At 36.2% G+C, this 19,909-nt stretch overlaps 1 protein-coding gene and 1 pseudogene across 1 annotated transcript in view; both read right to left on the bottom strand.

The window, feature by feature from the left end:
• The window catches only part of IPO11 (importin 11), a 199,437-nt gene that overhangs the window by 86,706 nt on the left and 92,822 nt on the right, over positions 1-19,909 (bottom strand). Inside the window, exon 23 of the mRNA XM_090276309.1 lies at positions 6,456-6,532. Coding sequence (XP_090132435.1) covers positions 6,456-6,532 — 77 coding nt within the window. The remainder of the gene's footprint in view (positions 1-6,455; positions 6,533-19,909) is intronic.
• Positions 1,197-1,979, bottom strand: LOC150008420 (ribosome biogenesis protein NSA2 homolog pseudogene; annotated as a pseudogene).

Genomic DNA, 19,909 nt, shown 5'->3' with positions numbered 1-19,909 from the left:
ATTTTTTTTCTTCCACAGATTCAGAGAGCTCTGAGGCAAACTTGTGGTCCATTCAAGTTTCCAGTCATGCTGTGTGAATATGTGGTTTATACACATCTATCTAATTATACTTTATACTCTACTCCTTTTTCTCTATTTTTGCTCCTCTTTTTAATTTATGATTTCAAATGTTATATTTGATTTACTCATTTAAGGTTCTGTAAAGAGGACAAAGAGAATAAATTATTGAATTATGTTACAGAGATTTAATAGGAATTTATTTGTGTTTAAACATGCTAGGTAATGTTTATGTTTGGAAATGGTACTATAATCATTTCTCCTATTTCTGATAAAATAAAAAGCCAAAATGTGTAAGATCCTTATGATGGCAGGGGTGGGAAGAGGGAAGTCCCTTCCAAATTAGATAGGAAGTTACCAAGAGAAAACTGTATTGGTCAAGGAACTTTAGTTTGGCATTTATAACAAGGACAAGAGCCAAAGAGATATTTTTATCTTATTTTAAGTAACAAGATTACTAAGTTAACATTATAAAATAGATTTAAAGAATTTTAAAAACAAACCCTTAGGACTATATTATTAGATTTACCTTTAGTTATAGCCTCTAGTTCTAATTAAAATATTCCCAGTTCTACTTATATATAGGGAAAACAATATAAAATTAATTTTAGCTTGGATTTATTCACAATTAATGCACCCTAAAAATTATTAACTTAAACATCTTACAGTGTTCAGTATTATTGGTTTTATGTATTTTAGACAAAAAACTTCCTGTCAGTAACTTTATTTTTACTTAGGAAAAAATAACAGCTATTATATTCATTAAATACGTTTTTTTAAATCTCTGATCTAATAAGAATGCTTTTACTGATAAAAAAATGAGTAATAATTTTGATCTGTACTCTTAGAAAATTAAAATACACTGGATATACTTCAAAAACATTTTAAACCTTATCTGAAAAATGTATATGCAAAAAGCTACATGTCAAACAACATAAATTAGTGGTGCTACATACTCAAATAAAAAAGTCAAAAAGCATACTAAATATGCACAGGTTTTTGTTTTTTTTTTAACTGGGCCATTTTAATGTTCTTTACAATAAAATAAACAGTTTTCTTGATGGCTGTGGACATGTAAGCCCTTGTAATATTATACTAAGAAGAAATATCACACTCAAGTTACTTGTATAAAACTGCTGTCAAACCAGTAAGACTGCATTTATACACCCATCATTTTCAGGATTATTGGTAACCTGGGCATATTTTCCCCAAATAACCTTGCCTCCTTGGTTCACAAGGTCTAACTCGCTTACATTCACCTCCATGACAGTACCTTTGGTAATAACACCCAAAGTTGTATAGAGTGGGGATGAGGGATTCTTCTTTACACCAAGTATAGGCAGGCAAAAGGTGGCTTTCAGTTCAGGATGTGTTACGTGGGCCTTCTTGAAATGTAAACCCATTGGCCTAATGAATCTTTCATATTTAGGTGGTTTTCAAGTAAAGCCATCTCCAACAAAGCAGACTTTAGTAACCATTCTCTTCCATGCTTTTTTCTTTCTCTTTCCAGTTCGAGTAACTTTTAATACCTCTGTTTCTCCCTGGGCACGAACTCTGGGTAGAGGGACTTCCCATTTTCCCGCTTTCTCTTTTTGTTTTTGTTTAATCATATTGGAAAGTACTTTAGCTCGGGACTGTACCTCTCTGTCCAGTAGGTATGCAGGTAATGCTCCTTCTGGAGTCTTCTCATCATTCTTTTGTTTGGTGTTTCTCTTTTCATGCATCTTGATAGTCTTTTTCATTTGTATTTTCTCAGTATGGCACTGTTTATGGTAGAGCTTAGCCTTCAGACCAATCATCTTTTTTGCCTTCTTTGAACATTCGTGAGCCTCTCAGCCTTCCTTCTTTCTCTTTTTCTCATGGTAATCCAAACGATATCCATAGCGCTTATGGTGTAACTCAATATATTCGTTTTGTGGCATGGTTACAGCCTCCGAGGGGCCGGGCGCAGTCCCCTGAGCGCGAAGACGCTTTCAACTTTCAGGTCTCAGAGACCCACGAACCAACTCCAAGCAACTCGCAACAGGAAAGATGCACAGGTATTATTATATCCAAAACTTCTTCAACATACAATGCAAAGATCAAATTACATATAACTGTTTTGAAAAATGTACAGAATACATAACCTGAAAACAAAATATTATGTACATTCATTGATACTATTTATAAAATATAATTTTCTTAAATATTTAAAATCAGAAGATTTAATCAGGTATCAATGATCCCAAGAATAAAATTTCACTAGTTCTTGTTTTCTTTACATATATTTTATTGATTATGCTTTTACAGCTGTCCCAATTTTTCTCCCTTTGCCCTCCTCCACCCAGTACCCCCATTCCCTCCAGCAATTCCCCCTAAATTCATGTCCATGGGTCATGCAAAAAAGTTATTTGGCTATACTGTTCGTAATACGCCCCTGTCTATTTTGTACCTACCAATTTATACTTCTTAATCCCTACACCTTTTTCCCTATTCTCCCCCTTCCCCCTCCCAACTGATAACCATCCAAATGATTTCTATATATGATTCTGTTCCTGTTCTGCTTGTTTGCTTAGTTTGTTTTTTAGATTCAATTGTTGATAGTTGTGAATTTATTGCCATTTTAATGTTCATAGTTTTGATCTTTTTATAATTCCCTTTAACATTTCATATAATAATGGCTTAGTGATGATCAACTCCTTTAGCTTTATTTTGTCCAGGAAGCACTTTCTCTGCCCTGATTCTAAATAATAGCTTTGCTGGATAGAGTATTCTAGGTGGTAGGTCCCCACTTTTCATCACACTGACTACTTCTTGTCAGTCCCTTCTAACCTGCAGTTTCTTTTGAGAAATCAGCTGACAGTCTTGTGGGAACTCCTTTGTAGGTAACTCTCTGCTTGTCTCTTGCTGCTTTTAAGATTCTTTATCTTTACCCTTTGTCATTGTAATTGTGATGTGTCTTGGTGTGTTCCTCTTTGGGTAAACCTTGTTTGGGACTCTCTGAGCTTCCTGGGCTTGTATTTCTATTCTGTCCACCAAATTAAAGAAATTTTCTTTCATTACTTTTTCAAGTAAGTTTTCAATTTCTTGCTTTCCTCTTCTCCTTCTGGCACCCCTGTGATTCAAATGTTGGTACATTTAGAGATGGTCCTAGAGACTCCTTAGCCTAGCCTTGCTTTTTTTTTTTTTTAATTCTTTTTTTTCTTGCTGTTCTGATTGAATACTTTTTTCTTCCTATGTTCCATATCATTGATTTGATTTTCGGCTTCATCCCCTCCACTGCTGGTTCCCTGTAGATTTTTCTTTATTTCACTTAATGTAACTTTCATTTCTGTGTGGGTCCTTTTGATTCTATTGAACTACCCAATGAGTTTCTGGAGCATCCTGATAACCACAGTGCTTTGAACTTTGCATCTGATAGGTTGCTTATCTCCATTCCGCTCAGTTTTTTTTCTGGAGTTTTCTTCTATTCTTTCATTTGGGCCATATTTCTTTTCTCCTCATTTTGGCAGCCTCCCTCTATTTCTGTGTACTAGGTAGAGCTGCTTTGAGTCCCTGTCTTGTAGCGTAGCCTATTGTAGAGAAGTACACCTGTAAATTGTGCAGGGTGGAGCCTTAGGTATCACCAGGGAGGGGCAAACTGTGCCACCACTCTGTGGCTCTGTGTGGGGGAGGGCTCAGAGAAGGAACAATGCAGCTGCCTGGTCTGGAGTTTTCCCATGGTGACTTAACTTCCTGGTGCTAAAACCCTGGGAAGGATGGTCTGGTCTGGCGCTGGGAGTTCTCACTCCCGAGGTATCCCTTCCAATTTTTATCCACCACACGTGGATTTGGGACCACCCATTACACGTCTCTGCACCTCTTTGCGCCACTCTGCCTCACCACTGTGCGCCTCCACCCCTCCCACCCATTTGGATAAATGTGCCTTCTTTAAATCCTTGGTTGTCAGACTTCCATACAGCTCCATTCTGATGTTTCTGGGTGATAGTTGTTTTGTTGTGTAACTGTAATTATTTTCTGTGTTGAGGAAGGAGGCAAGGCATGTTTACCTACACCTCCAACTTAACCGGAAGTCAAAATTTCACTAGTTCTTGATTCAGTTAAGTAAAAGGTCGTATAGAGCCTGTGATTGGGTACTTTTCTTTTAAAATGGCAGTAATGTTAATAGTAACAATAAATATAATTGCAAAACACTTTAATAATGTTTGCTATGTGCCAGATGTTGTTCTAAACACATAAAAGTCCTCATTGACTTGTAAGACTATGCATCAACTACACAGCTTTCTTTAATATACTACCCTATACTCTAGTACTTATTGAACCTGCACTCAGAATAGTGTCAATACTATTCTAGCAGGGTTAGTATTATGCTTTTAAGTCTTTTCTTCCTGGCTACCAATCCTCTCTCAACACATTGTAAAGCAGAGGCATGTTGAATTTGGGGTGGCATACAAAGGTGAAGCAAAACCACTGTACAAAGTCAGCCATCTGTGAAAATGGCTGGATACTGTTCAAGACAAAGTTGATAATGGGTCTGGGTTGTGATTTCCATTCTTAGGTCAAGTATAAACAAATACTGGATCACCCAGAATGGCACCAGATGTGGTCTCCAAGTTAGGTAGAACAGAGCTAAACAGGCTTCACCACAGTAAAAAAAACGGAAAAGGACATTCCCTATTCTCTTTCTCTATAATGTCTTAAAGACAGACAAAACTTTCCCTAGCAGTAAGTGACCAGTCTATTGCTACTCTCTTCATCTTTGGGAATTTTCTCCATAATTTTATGGAAATGCCTGATGATAAATAGCACATGGCTCTTCATTAGAAAATAGATGACATTTTGATATTATTTGAGATCTAATCTAAAGAATTGGGTAGAAGAATAGGAAAATAAACTGGAAAAAATGTGAAGAACTAATTAAATTATCTAGATACAATTGTCATTCAGCAAATAAGGTTTTTGGAACCAGCCATAATTTTGTTTAGTCCACATTTGTTGATACTGTCAAAAGTGAGTCTGTACTTGTCTGGTGCATTATTATAGCACAGTAATATTTTTGCTTCTAGTAAAACTGCTCATTACAAATACATTCTTAGAAAAAACAATCTTTAGATATCAAAATAAGTTTGTCTTTTTCCTCGCATTTTCCTATATAAATACTGTCTCCTGACAATATTAAACTATTGTGTTAGTTAGTATACTCAAAGTCCTAATGAAGGAATTAAAAGATGCTTCATTGAAAATTTTGAAAAATAGGGAATATTAATGGAAAAAACTTAAATTTTTACATTTTAAAAATAAAACTTATAAAAACATTTGTATTTTGCAGATTGAAAAAAAAAAACTCTAAAGGCCAGTAAATAGCACTATATAGAATTTTTAAATACTACATCAGTTTAAATGTGATCTGTAGTGGTAAAATCCCTCAAAAAACAACTCTGTAAACAAAACATTATGTTTTTTAAAAATTTAAGGTATTACATACTTATGAGTTGTAGATGATATGTAACAAAAATATATTAATTTTCTATTATTATTTATCATCAGAATACATGTTCAGATTGGCAAAAAAAATTAATTAGATCTCATCCACGGTGGCTAAAAAGGGACTAAAAGCCTACTCCTAGAACACTGTCCAGTTCTATGGTTTCACGTACCAAAAGTGTTGCTTCAGTAACATTAAGCTTCATGATTTCACAGCTCATATATAAGTAAAACTTCAACAAATAATATGATTTTCTAATATTAGTAATTTTCATTATGAGGTTCATACTGTGGTTCCTTAGCTAAATCAGAAATACGTACAGAGCTCATTTTTGAAAAACTGGTAACACAAAATCACATTATAAAAGAAGCTGGATAAAACCAGGGTATATAGAGAAGCAGCCTTGTAGCATAACCTTTTTAACATAATACATATAGAACTGCTATCAAACAAATTTCACCAAAGTTCAAACTTAATCTGTAGTTTCCTAAGAACCTTTGTTTTTATTTAGTAATTTAATAAATTTACCATTTGATCTTTAATAAGCAGAAGTGATTCTTAAAACTTACATAGAAAATGTACAAACTATTAAAACACTATCCAACTTCTTTGTCAATATGAGGGACTTCAGCAAAAACAGGTCATCCAGCCCTGGATGGTATGCCTCAGTGAATTGAGCACTGGCCTGGAAGCCAAAGGGTCACCGGTTCAATTCCCTGTCAGGGCACATGACTGGGTTGTGGGCCAGGCCCCAGTTGGGGGCATGTGAGAGGCAACCAACTAATGTTTTGCTCATACATCAATGTTTCTCTCCCTCTATTTCTCCCTTCCTCTCGCTCTGAAAATAATAAATACTTTTTTCAAAAAAGAAAACAGATTATCTATAATGCACCAAATTATGGCTGCATCAGTGAGTTTATATTTTAATACCTACCAAGAAGTGGTGACATATTCTGAAATATACGAAGCAACTCTGGTGTAACACATGGGCTGTTTTCCAAAGTCACTAACCTAGGGGGAAAAAGATTAAATCATTTTCTGTAACCATTAGAGCTATTAACAATACAACTTAAATATTTTAAAAATTGTCCCATTTAAAGGAAGAAAAATAGACAATATCCGTCGTCGGCAGCCGTCCGTCTCGAGAGATGATGGTGTAGCTTCTTAAGAGTCTATCTGCACCGCCGAGAATGGTTGTGCAGTCCGACTCGGGAGTGACACGGTATCTGTCTCCTCCCGTGTTGAATCGACATCTTACGATGACGCTGGAGTGTCCTCTCCAGTGGAGCTGAAGCTACAGAGCCTGGGCAGGGTGATATGGAGGGTCTGCTGTTGCCCATGCAGCAGACCCCCCCTCTCTTCGCAGCTGAAGGGTCCAAGGGAAAGACGGAGTCAATACAGCTTGGCTTCAGGTGCGCCGCAGGAGTTGCCGGTGTTGACTACAACGTCAAACCGCCTTAGGGACTCCGGCTCCGGATTTTCTGTCGGGGTTTACTCCCTTAGCCTTTCCCCTGAAGAGGTATGCCGCAAGGCAGCGGAGGTTTTTTGGAATCAAGAGTTTTCCTTCTCTGATGTGCCCTGACTGGAAGATCGAACCAGAGACACTTAGCTCGCAGGCCGACGCTCAATCCACTGAGCCAAACCAGCCAGGGTTATAGACAATATAAAGTCATAAAATTATCTCTAAAAATAAATTACAAAATTCATCAAAATTAAAAAGATATCTAGTATTTAAATCATGTAGTATTATTTCTATATACACATAGCAAAAACACTAAGGAAAGTATCTATATACTAAAATATGTATAATTGAAATGATAAAGTAAAAGCATGATTATGAGTGGTCTGGAAGAGATAAAAATTATTTCACTGGGCTAATTAAAATAAATGTGAACTTAGTAAAATTTAATAAATATGAACAAGCAAATCTGAAAAAAAATCAATGCATAAAAAATAAATTATATATGGATTGTGGCTTATCATAGAAGTATGCAGTTGGTTTACCTCCTCAAACCACCCTCCACCCCCCAAAATAAAAGTTCAAGAAGAAAATCATGATTTTCACAATATCTGCAAGGCAAGGGAGGGAGGATCCTATGCAAAATGGAACATTCACCATAAAAACTCTTACCCAATTACAAATAGGAAGGAACTTCCTTTACCTCATAAAAGAGTACCTACCACTCATAGAAAGCACACCTAGTGATGATACGATGAATCTAGTCTCTGGAAAAACAGAAACATGCCACAAAGAGCATCATCTATTGTTTTGTCTATAGTCACATCTACTGAGTGTATGTGTGGAGGGCCTCGTGGAGGGACTCTAATATGACAAGCCAAGTAAGTTAACAAAATATACAACAGTAGATGCGAAAAAGTTAGTCTTTGTTCACCCCAGTTATGACTGACAGAAAAAGAGGGAAAAAGAATTCATAAACAAATTACTCAAATTACTTAGAGTTCAGCAAGATTGCTTAATATATGAATACACTGTAACTGCCTTCCTGTTCTCACCAGAAGCAAGAGACACAGATGGGCATTTTGCAAACATAACAAGACGTGAAAACACAGAACACAATATTCAAAAATGCTGGCAACAAAGGACACTATAAAGTATTGGTTGTTTACCCTCAGAAACATCATGAAAGAATATCCTATCACAAATTTCAAAGTATGGTTTGTTACGAATGTGTATCACTTTCACACCATCATAAAGTTGAAAAATCTTAAAATGAACTGTACTGAAACACAGGTCTGGCTGCCTGCCGCTTCGAAAGCCAATATTCAAGAGGCAAGTGCTACTTTAAAGGAAAGTGGCTTATTCAGATGCCAGCCATCTGGAAGCTGGGGGACTCATATTACAAAGCCCATCTCCCCAGGAAGATGTGGGAGTCTTGCCTCAAAGCCTATCTTCTTGGGAAGATGGAAGACTCTTGTCTCAAAGACTATTTTCCCATCTCAGAGTAGGCAGGGGTTTTTGTAAAAAGGGAGAGGGGAACAGAACAAAAAGATCAAAGGAGAGAGTTGAAAAGTTCTCTACATGCAGACCAGTACAGTCCATTATGATAAGGCAAATGATGGTCTGGTATGCGTCATCCTGGCTTTACATCATCCTGACTTTACATCATCCTGGCTCCATAGTTTAATGTCACCAAATCTCCCAGAGCTGGGATATCTGAAGGTCGAAGTCTGTCTTTTAAAATTAGTTCCTAGGACTCCTATACAAACATGCTGTTTACCTATAAGCTACACACTATATTTGTCAGTCAGCATTTACAGAAACAATGTCAAAAGAATTGTGGGACGGGTTATAGTTTCCCACTATTACAATCACCTACTGTTATAGGACCACTGCAAGTCAAAAAACATCTGTATAAAAAGCACCTGAATCTCTATGCATCAAAACAAATACTTAAAATTTAAATGGATGTTAGTAGGATCACAGATACAAAAATCTAGCATCATAAAGATGTCAATTCTCTCTAAACTATTACGCATAATCAATAAAATTTCAATTCAATTCCCTACAGGGTTTTTCCTGGAAATCAGGCAACTGATTCCAAAACTATGTGGAAGGCAAATGAGCAAGAACAAAAAAACAATTCCTCAAGAAAACAAAAAATAGAGGACTTCTGGCCAAGATGGAGGCATAGACAGACACACTGCGTCTTCCTCCACAACTAAGAAGGAAAACAACTACTTCAAAACTATAAACAACCAGAAGTTCCAGAAAATGAAACTGCATGGAAGTCCAGCAAACAAAGATATAAAGAAATACTCATCCAGACAGATAGGAGGGGCAGAGAGGATGAGGTGTGGTGGCAGCAGCAGCGGCAGCAGCAGCAGGCCGGGAGAAAGCACAGTCGCACGTTTTAAAAAGTCAGGAGGGACACCTGGAGAGCGTTCCCAGCTCCTCACCAGACCTCACAACCCACGGTGCCAGCACTGGGGAAAATCAAGCCTCATTGCTTCTGACTGTGCAGACTAGTGGGGGCTGAGATGGAGGCAGAAACTGCAGGTCTCAGCAGAGTCCTCCTGTTGTCCTAGAATGTCCCCAGACACACCCACTCTGGGAACGACAGCTAGCACAGCAGCTAGAAGGGCGCCAGTCTGGTTCAGAAGTTGGAGAGGAGCCTGGAAAAAGGGGCAAGTGCCAGGCAGGCAGCATTGTTCCCTCTCAGACCCCTCCCCCACATACAGCACCACAATGTGGTGAAACAGGTCGCCCTATACTGACGAATCCTTAAGGCTCTGCCCCTTACAACATAACAGGAGTGACAGCTCTATCTGCAACACGGAAGCAAACACAGGAGTTTGTCAGAATGAGGAGACAGAGAAGTATGGCCCAAAACGGGGAATGGATCTAGGTTTCAGTGGGAGAACTAAGCGATGAGGAGATAGCCAACCTAACAGATGCAGAATTCAAAACACTGGTGATAAAGATGCTCACAAGCTTGACAGATATGCTTGAGTACAACAAACTCATAAGAAAAGAAGTGAAGGCTATGCTAAGTAAAACGAAGTCCACACAAAACTAATGGTGAAGGGAAGGAAACTGGGGTTCAAATCAATGATTTGGAACATAAGGAAGAAAAGAACAGTCAACCAGTGCAAAATGAGGAAGCAAGAATTTAAAAAAATGAGGAAAACTTCCCAAATTTTGCGAAGAAGATGGACATACAGGTCCAGGAAGCATGGATAGTCCCGGGCGAGCTGGATCAGGAGGGGACTACACCAGGACACATCATGACTGAGATACCAAAGGTGAAAGATAAAGAGAGTCCTGGGGGCAGCAAGAGAGAGGTGGAGAGTTGCCTACAGGGGGGTGCCTATAGGACTATCAGCTGATTTCTCAAAAGAAACTTTGCAGGCAAAAAGGAACTGGCAAGAAGTATTCAATGTGATGTAAAAGCAAGAACCTACAACCAGGATTACTCTATCCAGCAAAGCTATCATTTAGAATGGAAGGGCAGATGAAGTGCTTCCCAGACAAGGTAAAGCTAAAGGAGTTCATCATCACCAAGCCATTATTGTATGAAATGTCAAAGGGACTTACTTAAGAAAAAGAAAATCAAAACTATAAACACTAAAATGACAACAAACTCACAACTATCAACAACTGAATCTAAAAAATAAAAACAAAATCCAACTAAGCAAACCAGAATAGGAACAGTATCATAGGTATGAGGATCATTTGGTTATCAGCTGGGAAGGGGGAGGAGGAGAAATGGGGAAATGGTGCAGGGACTAAAGAAGCAAAATCGGTTGGTACAAAATAGATGTTAAGAATAATATAGGAAAGGATGAAGCCAAAGAACTTATGTGCACGAACCATGGACGTGAACTAAGGGGGGTGGGATTGCTGGAGGGAACGGGGGTACTAGGCAGAGGGGAGCAAAAGGGGAAAAAAATTGGAACTACTGTAACATAATAAATAAAATATACTTAAAAAAAAATAGAGGGGGTAGGAGAAGATACTTGCTTTACCAATATTATGACTTACTATAAAATCACTGTAATTACTATTGTAAACAGAACAGAAAACACAAGAAACACAATTTTTTGCATGTGACCACACAGGCTCCAAGGATCAGTAAGGAAAGTCGGACAGACTACTCAGTATTTAATGGTGAATATCTACCTCATACAAAACACAGAAATTAATTCCAAGGCATATATGAGAAAGGTAAAATTTAACAAGAAAATGAGAACATAGTCATGGTTTTAGGTTAGACCAAGATAAAAGAAAAAAATACAAATAAACATGACTACATTACATGAACAATTATTGTATATCAAAAGATGTGCTCCCAAAAGCTAAAACATAAGTCATCTACTGAGAGAAGATGGTTTGTAATAAATACATGAGGGGGACCCCCGCCCCCACAAACAGAATTATCTTCTGGAGGGTGGTCCCTTGTATTACAGGCTTCCCTTGCTAGGTGAGTGTTCTAGGAACCTATCTATGTCAGTGGACCAGCTGACATTATTGTGAGAGACTGTGTTCAGCTTCAGTGAATTTTTTTTTTAGGATTCTTTCAATGCATTTGCCCATTTCATGATGGGTGATTTACGAGCACATCTGCCCATACTGGGCTGAGTGTTTAGCACTTTTTGAACAAAAACAGCATGATCCCTGTGCCCCACCCTCCCTATTCACCTAATCTTGGCCTGAGAGCTTCTTTTTGTTTCTCCAGATGAAAAAAAGTCCTCAAATGGGAAATATTTTGCAGAGGTGGAAGAGGCGACGGTAAATGCACTAAAAGGCATAAAAACCAATAAGATCAAGCCCTGGCTGCTGTGGCTCAGTGGACTGAGTCTCGGCCTGCAAGCCAAGTGTTGCTGGTTCGATTCCCAGTCAGGGTACATGACTAGGTTGTATGTCAGGTCCCTGTTGGGGGTGTGTGAGAGGCAACCACACAGTGATGTTTCACTCCCTCTCTTTCTCCTTTACCCTCTCTCTACAAATAAATGAATAAATAAACAAACAAACAATTAAAAAAAACTGATGAGATCAGAAACTGTTCTGAGCAGTGGAGAAAACGTCTTGATAGCTGTACTGCATCATATGGAAATACTTTGAAGGTGACTGAAGTTTAAACATATAAGAATACACCATTTTTCATAAACAAATTCTAGCTTTTTGGTCACAAAAATAATATGCAAAGGAGTAGTATCCAAAAGTTAATAAGAGAAAAATGGACAGAACATATGGACAAGCATTTCACACAATAAAACATAAATACTGGTAATGAACTTGACTACAAAAAATATAAAAGATATGTCACTTGATTAGTAATCAAAAAAAGTAAATTTTACTAAAACAAGGTACGATTTTACCTCCACAAGATTAGCAGAATTTTTAAGTCTGATATACCATGTATAGACAAAGCTGTAGACTAATGATGACAGCAATAGTCAAGTTGGTATAATCACTACGTAAAATAATTATTATGTGGTAAAGTTGAACATGCATCAATGTATATATCTGTGACCAAGCAATTCCATTTTTAGGCAGAAATGTATGTACCGCATAAGGTCTCATACATTTGTACTAATAATCACGAATAAGAATGTACAGTCAACTTCCGGCCAAGGTGGAAGCCTAGACTGACATGCTCCATTTCCCTCTACAACTAAGAAGGAATACAACTACCACAAAACCATAAATAAACAGAAGTTCCAGAAAATAAATGGAAGTCCAACATATGAAGTTATAAAGAAGTGGTTCTCGTCTGGATGGGTAGGAGGGGTGAAGCCGGGGAGAAGAGTTCAAACTGTGCTGTCCATGGCGGCAGCAGTGACGGGCGGCGGGACGGCGGTAAGCACAGACATCCATATTTAGGGGGAGGCGAGAAGCGTCTGGGGAGCACCCCTGGCTGCAAACCAGACCTGTCAGCTTGCGATTCCAAAGCTGGAGAAGGCAGACCTCCATTGCCTTGGACTGTGAGGCCCAGAATGGGTGGGGACGGAGGAGGAGGCTGCTGGTCTCTCAGCGGAGAGTGAACAGCAAGAAAGCATCTTAGACTCCCACCCCCACAGAAAACGCCACAGCGTGGTGAGACGGGTCACCCAGCTGTGACGAGTGCACGGGACTCTGCCCTCTATAGCATAGAGGTGTGACAGCCCTGCCCAAGAGGCAAAGGTAAACACAAAATGGTCAGGATGGCACAGATCATGATAGAGATCCCGGTGACACAGCTGACCAGACAGCAAATTTCTAATCTAACAAAGCAGCAGATAGGAAATCTTTTTGAGGCTCAGTTTAGAGCTTTGCTTATAAAAATGCTTACAGACCTAAAAGCAGATCTTAAACAAGATGGGGAAGGAATAAAGGCTAGTCCTGCTGAAATGAACAAAAACACATACGAAACTAGTTGTGAGAGAAAGAAAACCAGGGATCAAATCAACATATCGGAACATAGGGAAGGAATAAATAGTCAACCGGTGCAGAAAGAGGAAACAAAAAGTGAGGAAAATCAGGAGAGGCTCAGAAACTTATCAGACAGCTATAAGCAGGCGAACATCCGAATCATAGGGCTGCCTGAAGGTAAAGAAGAAGAATTAGAAATTGAAAAATTATGTGAAAAGATAATGAAGCAGAGCTTCCATAACTTGGGGAAAGAAACAGACTTAAAGGTCCAGGAAGCACAGAGTTTTCAAAAAAAAACTGGACCTAGGGAGAACCACACCAAGACACATTATAATCAAAATGTCAAAAATTAAGGATAAAGAGAGAATCTTAAAAGCAGTAAGAGAAAAGAAGAGAATTACATACAAAGGGGTCCCAATAAGACTACCAGCTGATTTCTCAAAAGAAACTCTGCAGGCAAGAAGGGACTGGCAAGAAATATTCAAAGTAATGAAAAGCAAAAATGTACAACCACGATTACTATATCCAGCGAGGATGTCATTCAGAATAGAAAGGGAGAGAAAGTGCTTCCAGGACAAAGTAAAACTGAAGGAGTTCATTAGATCCAAACCACTGTTATATGAAATGTTAAAGGGACTTATTTAGGAGGAGGATCAAAACTAGGAACATTAAAATGAAAACTGTATCACAACAACCAACGACAGAAGCTAGGGAACCAAAGCAAAGGCAAACTAAGTAGGCAACAAGAGTGAGAAAAGAATTATAGGTATGGGGAACATTTTGGGGGGAGGTCAGTGGGGAGGGGGGAAAGGGAGGGAGATGGTACAGCAATTAAGAAGCATAGTAGGAGGGAGTGGAGTAGACAGGAAGATGTTGAGAAGAACTATATGCACAATCAATGGACATGGACTAAGGGGGGGGACAAGTTGAGGGAGAGGGATCACTGGATGGAAGGGAGCAGGGGGAAAAGAAACTGGGACAACTGTAATAGCATAAACAATAAAGCATAAAAAAACAAAAATAAATAACAGCCAAAAACAGAATGTTCAGTCACATCATTTGATCATCTAACATAATGCCTAATGAGTAAATGAATCTGTTACATACATTCACACCATTAAATTCATTAATATGGATAAATGTGGAGTTAATAAAGCAAGCTAGACCATATTTAAATCAATTTATATAGTTAAAATATAATATTTAGAGACACACACACATATCATGTTTAAAAAACATTACAACATAAGAAAACCAAGTAATGTAAAAAAAATAGGTTCAATGGGTTATCCCAGGCATGAAAACAGGATTCAATGAACATGCCATACCTTGAGCTTCACTGACTTTCTCACTATTCCATTTCTTTTCTTTTTGTTTCTTTTAGGTATTCTTTTTTTTAAATTGCTAACACTATTAGAGTCCCCATTTCCCCCTGTTTTGCCTGCCTCTACCCAGTCCCTGCTCCCTCTTCCCTCTGGCCATCACCATACTGTTGTCTGTGTCTACAAGTTATGCATATGTGTTCTTTGATAAAAAACAAATTTTCATTTTACATAAGTTATAATTACAAATAATATAAGCTCAGTATTTTCATATATATGAACTTTTTTAGAAACTTTAAAAGACAAAATCAAAGATGAGGGGGTAATACAGGAAAAACCATCTACCCACAAAATCAAGTATTTCCCAAGTGCACAAGCAACGGTAGCTTTAGATACCTTATCCTGAGCAACAATAACAGAATTTGATTGAACTTTTAAAGAATAAAACTTCAGAAAAGATACAAATTTTTATCCAGTTCACCTTTAAAATAACCAAGAAACCACAAGAAAAACTACAAAACTGAAGGGCATATTCTTCATCCCAGATGTTTAAAAAACTCTGTCAGAGGGTCCACATTACAATTCTATCTGAGGCTTGTTCCTTCCCTCCCATTGTTATACCTAAGTAAAAAGGCCCATTCAGGTCATTCTCTCTTACTTCCCATGTTAGTTTTCACAGTATAAATCATGCTATTAAAAATATTTTTAAAAAAATAATCTTTAAGAATTTAAACTACTTAAAAATAAAATGACATGGTATGTATTTACAGTTTAAACATAATAACTTGGAAAGAAAAGGTAGTGAGGCAAACCAAATTAAAGCACTAAATTCTTTATCATCAAGGAAATGGAAAAATTACTATTTTGCTGAATAATTAAACAAAGCTATATGTACCAACATCTTTCACTAGAGAAATGTAAAATCAAATGTCACCCTTCCCCTCCCTGAAAAAAAAAAGAAGATAAAGGAAAACAACAGACATATGAATTCAACAAATAAATGCAAGAACGTAAAAATTCTTTTAAAGTAAAGCATCTTTGGTTATATTAAAATACAAAATACAAAAATTTGCTCTGTATAAAAGACATAACTAAATTTCAAACAGAAAAGCTAAAATGTAAAAAGATAAAAAAGATAGTTAAGTCAAATTTAAGCAAAATAAATGACATAATATTAGTATCATAAAATTTAAATATAAAATTAAGACAATACTAATCACTATAAATATTACATGACATACTTCATAAAAATATTGTAAGTTTTAGATACTATATTAAATCTTTTAACAAGATATTAAATACAAAAGTTTTATGAAATGAATAATATTTTTGTAAACTTATAGATCAAAAATGCTAGAAATAAAAAAAAGGTCACTGACACAAAGGAAATTGAATGAGATACTTTAATAAATCAGTGTCAAAATGAAAAAGCAAAATAATAATGTGAACCATTATGAACTAACAAAATACAGGTTAAAAAAATGACATATACAAGAGTCTGCATCTTTAATATCATCACTACTTTTTATGTGAATATACTACAAAAATGGAGGCTGGAAGTCATTAAAAGGCACATTAAATTTAGAAATTGTAGAAGTGACATATTTGTTTTTACAATGCAATAAATCCAGACCTGAATCATATACTTTAATATCAGCAAAAAGTAAACAATGTGGGGTCAAAGAAGTCATTTTAAAAATTGTAATGCTATCACCAAAATAAAAAAATAGAGTACTATCTATCAAGAATTAAGAGAAATAGGCAGTTATACTCCAAGAAAAATTCACAACTTTAAATGTTTTAGCACTTAAGAACAACACAGGTAATAAAACTAACCATGTCTTAAGTTTTAAGAAAATATACCTACAACTAAGTATAGGGAATAAAAACTCTGACACAGAAACAAAGTAACAAAAGGAGAAAAACAGAATTCATAAATCTAACATGTAGTTCTTTAATAAGAAAAATCTCTAACAAACATATTTTCCAAAAAAACCCTATAAATGAGATAAAGCAAATAAATGTACATAAGTTTTATTTGCATCTTAAGAGATTCAATGCCAAAATTAAGACACTGAAAATAAAAACTAAGATGTATAATCTAACAACTAAGAAACAACCAGAGAATGTTATGAAAACTATGATTAACTCCCCAGACCTGCTGAGAACCCATTTCCAGTTCTCTTTACTAATAAATTTTCAAATGAACCAAAGAATATTATCACATAACTGAGAACATTCCAGTATGAAGAAAATAATTTTTTAAACTTGGTAAATTGTTAAACATAAATATAACCTTGATATCAAATCCGATAGTGTGAAAAAATGTGGATTACAGATCCAACTCATTTATAAAGGAAAAAAAAAAAAAAAAAACTAACCAAAGTATTAGCAAAGAGAGTTATACAACATATTAAAGTATAATTCACCCTAGCAAGTAAAGTTCATCGCAGGATGCCAAAGTTTTCTAAAGAGAGAGTTTTTAACAATAAATAAATAAATAGAATAATATAACCTCCTGGGCAGATGGCAATAAAGCCACCAAATTAGTTTTCTTTTTAATGATGAAGAACATATTACAAGTAATGGTACATAGCTGATGCTGGCTGATTACCAATGTTCATGACCCCATTCTATTTCTTTAAAAAAATACTGTTCATGCAATTCTTTTATTTAAATTCTATTTAAAAATATTTTATGCTATTACACACTTGTATTAGAAAATAAAAAATTACTTAGCTAAACCTCAGAATGTAGGTTAAATGGCAAAAACAAACCTAAAGCAAGTAGAAAGAGGAGATAAATTTAAGAACAGAAATTAATAAATAGGAAACAAACATGCAAGAAAGAGAACCCAAGCCAAAGGCTGGTTCTTTGAGAAGACTAATAACACTGACAAATCTCAACATGATGGATTAGGAGGAGGGGGGAATCAGATGGTGCAGGGTTTGGGGGCAGAGCCATTAAAAAAAAAAAAAAAATCACTGCCCTGATTGGTGTGGGTCAATTAGTTGGTTGGGCTACCTCATGCAAAGTGAAAGGCTGCCAGTTCAATTCCTGGTCAGGGTACATGCCTGGATTGTGGGTTTGGTCCCCCATCGGGACACCCATGAGGCAACCAATCAATGTTTCTTTCTCTTTCTCTCTCACTTACCCCTCTCTAAAAATAAATGAATAAAATTTTCTTAAAAAATAGAATAATTTTTAAAATCACTTAATAAGTCTGAAATTTCATTTTATATACATGACCATAAACATCAACTGGTACTGGTAATAAGTTCAAATTCCCATTCTCCAATATAACTATGCTATACCTTTGGTCCCCACAAATCTCTCATATCATTATACACTCCTATTCCAGCCAGTAATACTCAGGTGATGGTTATACTTAATATTTTGTTGAGAAAATAGAAGTCAACCAATGGAACACCTACCTAACTCATTCCACTACAATACAGAAATCCATTTTCCTGACTCCGGTTAAAAATAATATATGTATATATCAACCCCTCTACTATGCTGAATCCCATTCTTCCTTGCCTCCTTCAATTCTCTCATTATCTCTTTCTGGAGCCTCATCCATCCCTCTGGACCTTGCATTCCCCACACCAGCCAACTGTTGCCAGATTTCTACACTCCTCATCACAGTGTCATTTCTTAAACAAACGGTCCGTGCTCACAGTCTGTACTTACTTAACTCCGTTTCGTTCTTCAATCTACTCCAATTTTATATTTTGTTCTTACCACTCCATTGAAATCCCTCCTAACATCTCCATGTGGCCAAATTCACTTGTATGTACTGTTCTTAATAGGACAATCAGCACATCTGACATAGATGACCACTCCCACTTTTAAGAAATAATGCTCTCTTGGCTGGCTATTTATTCTTCCTATATCAGTAGACACCTCTTCTGTCCTCTTTGATGACTTCTCCTGTGACTCCTAAATGTTATAAATTCTTTAGAATTTTGCCCCGAGCTGAATATTCTCTATCTGCATTTTTCTTCTAAGCAATCTCATAGATTCTCAGGTTTTACATATCATATACAAAATACTAACTACTTTACAAACATTATCTCAGCCTCACAACAAGCATGTGAAGTAGTAATTTTTCCTCATTGTACAGATAAAGAAACTGAGGCTCACAGAAGATTACAAGCCTAACATAGTGGTATAATTGGGGATTAACACCTATATCTGATTCCAAACAAGTTCTAATCCACTAATACACACACACACACACAAACACACACATTCTCTGGTGCTTTAAAAAATCTTAGTTATTAATAAATTTGGTAAATTTTTAAAAATGCACTATGATTTAATTTTGTTTACATATAACCAAAGACTAGGAAAAAAGAAATTAGCATTAACAGAGCAATTACTTTCATTATTACCTATTCATGTAATTCATAAAAACTTTATATACCTTTATTAGACCACATTAATATATTGTCTGTAATACTGATAAGTATCTAAGTCTGTCTTTTTACTATAACTAATATTTTATATTTTTCTACCCATCAATATCATATAGTATCTACATGTTTACAGAAAAGTATTTATGTATCAGAGATCAATGTTTTAATGTGTAATCCAGATTAGAGGCTAGCAAACTACAGCTCATGGGCCAAATTAAACCCATACCCTATTTCTGTAAATGATGTTTTAATGGAGCGAAACCATATCCATTTGTTTACGTATTGTTTATGACAGATTTTGCTCTAAAACAGCACTATTGAATAGTTGGAACAGAAAGCTGCACAGCCTGCAAAGCTTAAAATATTTACCGTCTGCTCCTTTACAAAATAAGATTGCCAACCTCTGATCTAGAGTAATCCACTCTGTACAAATGAAAATATATGACTATAAAAGTTTCCAACACATGCTAATTTATAATCACACCATCCAGAAGTCATTTAACTTAAAACAACATAATCTAAAGGAGAGACAAACTGCAAATAAATACACAACTAGTTATGTTTTAAATTCATACATCTAGTATTCTATACAGATCATTAATTTATAATTCGTACCAAAGACAATATCTAAGAATCAAAAAAAACTGTTCATCCCTAGACAGCTAAGCAAAACTAAGATAATAAGGGAAAGAGAGAAGAGGAGAAAGATCCCAAGTACTAATATTTTCTATGGTTAATTTCTGTGATTTGCTTTTTTAATTCCAATATCAGT

The sequence above is a fragment of the Furipterus horrens genome, unplaced genomic scaffold (genome assembly GCF_987537825.1).
Source record: "Furipterus horrens unplaced genomic scaffold, mFurHor1.1.pri manual_scaffold_5, whole genome shotgun sequence".
NCBI lineage: Eukaryota > Metazoa > Chordata > Mammalia > Chiroptera > Furipteridae > Furipterus > Furipterus horrens.
Note: the sequence above shows the minus strand (reverse complement) of the source record. Positions and strands in the feature narration are given on the sequence as shown.